At 66.3% G+C, this 5,569-nt stretch overlaps 1 protein-coding gene across 1 annotated transcript; it reads right to left on the bottom strand.

Moving 5' to 3' along the window:
• Positions 1-436: 436 nt before the first annotated feature.
• On the bottom strand, positions 437-3,802 carry IRX6 (iroquois homeobox 6; the record flags this gene model as incomplete). Its single annotated transcript, XM_082770192.1, has 6 exons — positions 437-798; positions 908-1,539; positions 1,619-1,902; positions 1,987-2,099; positions 2,642-2,863; positions 3,758-3,802. 5 exons carry the CDS (start codon positions 3,800-3,802, stop codon positions 1,046-1,048), a joined length of 1,158 nt encoding a protein of 385 aa, XP_082626318.1. The 3' UTR covers positions 437-798; positions 908-1,045.
• Positions 3,803-5,569: the final 1,767 nt, after the last annotated feature.

Below are 5,569 nucleotides of genomic sequence, written 5' to 3'. Positions count from 1 at the left end.
CCAGCACCGGGCACCCCGTTCCTCCGGGCACCCCGTTCCCGGTGACCACAGAGGAGTCCACGCGGTAGTCAAGATTGATTTCCCTGATTTATTAAGGCAGAATTCATCGGACTCTATTGACCACAAATGACTTAATGTAAATGTTGACCCTGGTGAACTTGGAAATAGCAGGTATCGGGTTGATCTATAGATGACCTCTTAATTACCACAGTTATTAATTTAAATTATTGCCACTGCTTCTAGACACGGGAACAAAGAAACATTCTTTCCTCATCCCTGCGTGGTTTATTAGTCTGAACACAAAGTGTTTGACGACACTTTTAATTAAACAGCGACGAAGCAGAGATCCGCTTTCCCTTTCTCGCCTGTCCTGTAAAGTGCAGCGCTGCTCCTCGCCGGGGCTGGGGGGGGCCGGGACGGGGAAACGGGGGGGGGGGTAAATGAAAGGAGGAGGTGTGGAGGGGGGAGAAAAAACAAACAAACAAACAAACAAACAAACCGAAAGCACAACGACGACAGCACGACGTGGGGAAGGAGAGGAGCGCAGCCCCGGCTTGGCACCGCCGCCCCGGCCAGGCGCGCACGGTGCCCGCTGGCCCCCCGTGGGGCGGGGAAGGGCCGGGCCGGGCCGGGCCAGGCAGGGCCAAACCGGGCCGGGCAGGGCCAAACCGGGCCGGGCAGGGCCGAACCGGGCCGGGCAGGGCCGAGCCGGGCCGGGCAGGGCCGAGCCCGTTGCGCTCCTCCATGCCGCCTGCAGCCGGGACCCCGCCGGCGGCGCTCGGGAAGGGGCAGGCGGCCCTGCGGGAGGGAGAAGCGGGGGTGAGCGACCCCCGGAGGGGGGGGGGAGGGAGGATGCAGGGAGGGGGGGGCAGCACCGGGAGCGGGGCAGGGCACCACCGGCACCTACCTCACCTCCTGAGCACCGGCCTGAAAGCCGTCCGCAGCCGCTCCCGGCGCCTTCCCCGCCCGCAGCCTGCACAGACACAAGCAGCTCGGGGGGGGCGGGGGGGGGCCCGGCTCCTTCACCGGGCTCCCGGGCACGGGCTCAGGCCGCGCCGCCCCCCCCGGCCCCGCCGCTGCGGGTACCTTGGGGTCCCCCCGGTGCCCCCGCTTCCCCGGGGCGGCGGAGAGCCGCGGGGAGCTGCGGCAGCCCCAGGGGGGAGCCCCGCAGCGCTTTTGGGGTCGGGGGCAGCTCCGGCGCCCCGCCGCCCCCCTCGGGGCTGCCCCTGCGCGCTGCGGTGCGCGCCAGCGACCAGATGCGGGGCTTCTCCGCGGGCGCGTAGGGGGGCGGCGGGGGCTGGGGGGTCGGGGGGGTGGGCAGGGGGGTGTCCGCAGCCGGGCCCCTGGGGCAGGGGAGGGCTCGGAAGGGGCCGGGCAGGCTGCAGTCGCTCCGCGGGGCCGGGCTGGGGGCTTCCAGCAAGGAGCCGCCGGGCCGGCTCTTGTCCGCCTTGCGCGCCTCCTGCTCCTCGTCTTCATCCTCCTCTTCCTCCTCCTCCTCCTCGTCCTCCTCCAGGTCGCTGAGCCTGCAGCTCCGCCGCTCTGCCCAGACACAAACCGGGGGGGGTCAGGGAGCACAGGGGGGGGACCGGGGCCGCTGCCCCCCGCTCCCGGCTCCTACCTGCGCCCGCGCCCCCCGCCGGGCTCCCCTTCCTCTCGTCCCCCCCCCGGGGTTTGGGGGCCCAGGTCATCTTGTTCTCCTTCTTCAGCCTCCGCCGCGCGTTGGCGAACCAGGTGGAGACCTGGGTGAGGGTCATCTTGGTGATGATGGCCAGCATGATCTTCTCGCCCTTGGTGGGGTAGGGGTTCTTGCGGTGCTCGTACAGCCACGTCTTCAGGGTGCTGGTGGTCTCCCGGGTGGCGTTCTTGCGCCGGGCCGAGCCGCCCAAGTCCCCCGTCCCGTACCTACCGGGGAGAGGGGTGGGGGGATAACGGGGGGTGCCCGGTGCCCCCTCCCCGGCCCTGCCCGCCCCCCCGGAGGGCTGTTACCTGTCGTACGGGTACTGCCCCAGGGCCGGCTCGTAGGGGTAGTAGGCGGCGGGCTGCGCCATCCCCGAGGGCAGGGGGCCGCTGGTGCCGTCCTTCAGCTCGTACTGGGGGTTCTGCGAGGCGAGGGAGCGCTGGGCGGCCGGACCGAGGGGGGAGCCCCAAATGGGGGGGGAGAACCCCAAATGGGGGGGAGACACGGATGGAGAGGGAGAGACGGATGGAGAGGGAGAGACGGATGGAGGGGGAGATACGGATAGGGGAGAGCCGCGGATGGGGGGAGCCCCAGATGGAGGGGAGCCGTGAATGGGGGGGAGCCACGGATGAGGAGTAACCCCAGGTGGAGGGGGAGCCCCAGGCGGAGGGGAGCTAGGGATGAGGGGTAACCCCAAATGGACGGGAGCCCTGGATGGGGGGAGTCCCAAATGGAGGGGAGCCCCGGATAGGGGAGAGCCACGAATGGGGGGAGCCTCGGACGGAGGGGGAGCCCCAAATGAAAGGGGAGCCACGGGCGGGGGGGAACCTGGGGATGGAGGAGTAACCCCGGATGGAGGGGGAGCCCCAAACGGAGGGGGAGCCCCAGATGGAAGGAGAGCCCCGTCCGCCCCCCGCCCGGCCCCGCTCGCCCCCCCAGGCCCCCCTATCCCCCCCCACTCACCAGCGCGGTGTAGATGGCCGCGGGCTCGGCGCTGTAGGGCAGGTAGTTGCCGTAGCCCTGGCCGCCGGGGTACGGGGCGCCGTACATGCCCAGCAGCCGGCCCTCGTACGGGGCGCAGCACAGGGAGGCGGCGGCGGCGGAGGCCGGGGCCGAGGCCGCATCCGGGCCGGGGCGGGGGGCGGCCTCGCAGCACGTCGTGCTGGGGCTGCCCGGCACCAGGAACTGCGGAGGGGAGAGAGCAGGGGGGCGCTGAGAGCCGCCGAGAGCGGGGAGCCCCGTCGGGGGGCGGTTGGAGCCGCCTGGGGGTGGTTTTGGGGGGGGGGGGGGGGGTTCCGAGGGGGGGGTGAGGACCCGAGGCCGGCTTGGGGGAAGGGGGAGCCCCCGGGAAGGGGGAACGCGAGGAAAAAAAAAGCGGTGGGAACTTGGCGGAGATGCTCGGCCCCGAAAACGGCAGCGGATCCAAGGCTCCCTCCCGGCCGGCCGGCGCGCAGCGGGGGCGAGGCGAGAAGTTGGGGTCCGGGTAATGCGGGAGGGGCGAGGCGCAGCAGGGTGCCGCAGGGTGCCCCCGGAGCCCCCTCGGCAGCAGCTCCCCGAGCACGGCAGGCACACCTCAGAGAAACCCCAAAGAAATCGGGGCTCGACGTGCCCCTAAAACCCGACGGGGGTGGGAAGGAGCCACCGGAGCCCCCCACCCGCCGGGGAAGGACGGGGGCAGGCGGGGAGCGCGGCGCCGAGCCGAGCCGCCTCCGGCGCTGGGAGCCGGGCTTTTGGGGTTTCTTTGGGTTTTTGCTCTTCAAACTACACGGTGGAAGGGGAGCGGAGGGTCGGAGGTGGGGGGGGAAAAAGGGGGGGATCGCCGCTTTCCTGAGCGCCTTTTTGCTGGGCAAACTGCGAGGTATTTGTTTAAGCCTAGCACGACACAAACGAGACAGAAACACACACGCACATTTTTTAAAAAAGCCTCCAGATGTGCCCTTTTTTTTTAAAAAAAAAAAAAAAAAGGCTCGAAGTAAGGGGAAAAGGGAAGAAGAAAAAAAAAAAAAGGGAGGGGGAACAAGACATCTGGACAGCAGCAGCGGAACGGGAACAAAAGTGAGTGCTGCTCACTCGCCTTACCTGCGCGGTGGTGCTGTAGGGGTATCCGAACTGGGAGAAGGACATAGCCGCTCCTTATTTTTGGACCATAGGCAATATTTTCCCCCCAAGATCGATTGTAACTAAACCCCGCTTCACGATGCACCTTCTCACACACACATTTCCACGTATGGCTTTTTTTTTTTTTTTTTTTTTTTTTTTTTGCTCAATTATAGATGATTGCACTTAAGAAAAGCCGCCAGACATCTGAGGCGGTGGGGGGGCTGGAGGGTGGGGGGGTCGGTGCCTGGATAAAAAAAATAAAATAATACAAAAAAAGAAGCTACCCCCCACTTCCCATCTCTCGCAATAAATATGTTTGGATAGAGAGAGTTGAAAAAGCCACCCCACATGTATAGAGGGTTTAAGTGCAAAGGGGCTTTTTTTTTTTTTTTCGCTTTTTTTTTTTTCCTTTTTTTTTTTTTTTTTTTTTCCCTCTCCGAAGCAAAGGGGGGAGGGTGTGGGGGGCGGAAAATCGCGCGGGGCTGGCAGGGTGCGGGGCGAGTTGTGTTATTTTCTGCTCGGCGGGGCCGGGGGGGGCCGGCAGCGGGGCTGACGTCACGGGAGGGCTGCGGGGCGCGGGGGGGTCGCGCTCCTGCTGCTTGGGTTTTTTTTTTTATAATGTAATGCGAATTGGGCTTGGGGGAGATGGGATGGGATGGGATGGGATGAAGGAGAGGAGAGGAGAGGAGCGCTGCCGGGCCGGTTGTGGCGCGCCCCGCTTTGCTGCTGTCCTGCCCTTCGCGGGGCTGGGGGGCAAAGGGGGGCACGGCACGGCACGGCACGGCACGGCACGGCACGGCACGGCACGGCATGGCACGGCATGGCACGGCATTGCATGGCACGGCACGGCACGAAATGCCCCGAAACAGCACCGCCAGGAGCCCCGCGGGTGGCGGCGGCGGGTGGCTGGGAGCTGGTGGATGGAGGGATGGAGGGACAGAGGGATGGAGGGAAAGGAGGGAAGGTTAAAGGGTAGATGGACGGATGGGTAGGTGGATGGAGGGATGGATAGATGGACGGACAGATGGATGGAGGGATGGATAGATTGAGGGACGGATGCCCACGACCCTGATCGCCCCAAGCACCGAACAGCGATGCCCTCGTTTAACCAGCAGCTTGCACATCGCTGGTTTGCCTTCGAGCCGAGATCCCCGGCAGCTAAACGCGGATTTCCCCCCACCCCCCTGCTGCGGGGGCTGCCGCGGCTTCCTTTCGGTACCAATTAAAAAAGGAAAAACGAAAAACAAAGCAACTTTTCCCCGGCTCTCTCGTCCCGGGGCGGGGACCGTGCCCTGGAGGCGGCCGCCCCGGTGCCCCTGGCCCGGCCCGGCCCGGCCCGGCCCGGCCCCGGCCCCGCTCCCCGTCGGGTGGCGCTGCCGAGCCGTGAGCCAGGCGGAGCGGAGCGGCCCGGCCCGGCCCGGCCCAGCTCGGCCCGGGGCTGCCCCGACGGAGCGGGCGCCCTCGGGGCTCCCCCGCGGGGAACGGGGCCGCTGCCCCCGCCACCACCCCCCCTCCCGACCCTCGCAACCGGGTGCTAATTATTTAATTGCGGGAATCCCTCCGGGGGGAGCGGTGCTGATTAGGAAGGAATAAACCCGCTTGTTCTAAAGCACTTAATTCAGCAAAAATTTAGTCTTTTTAAGATTTTTGAGCTGTTGTTTGCTGAAAGAACGAAGAGAGGCTCCGTGCCCCCCTACCTGCCTCCACTGAGACCCCACAGCCGGGTGGGCATCGGGGGATGGCTGCACAGGGGGGCTGCAAGTGAGCCCCTGCCCCAAGAGGGGTGCCACA

Source organism: Aythya marila, assembly GCF_965140915.1.
Source record: "Aythya marila genome assembly, chromosome: 12".
NCBI classification, from domain to species: Eukaryota; Metazoa; Chordata; class Aves; order Anseriformes; family Anatidae; genus Aythya; species Aythya marila.
This window is presented reverse-complemented; position numbering and strand designations above follow the sequence as displayed.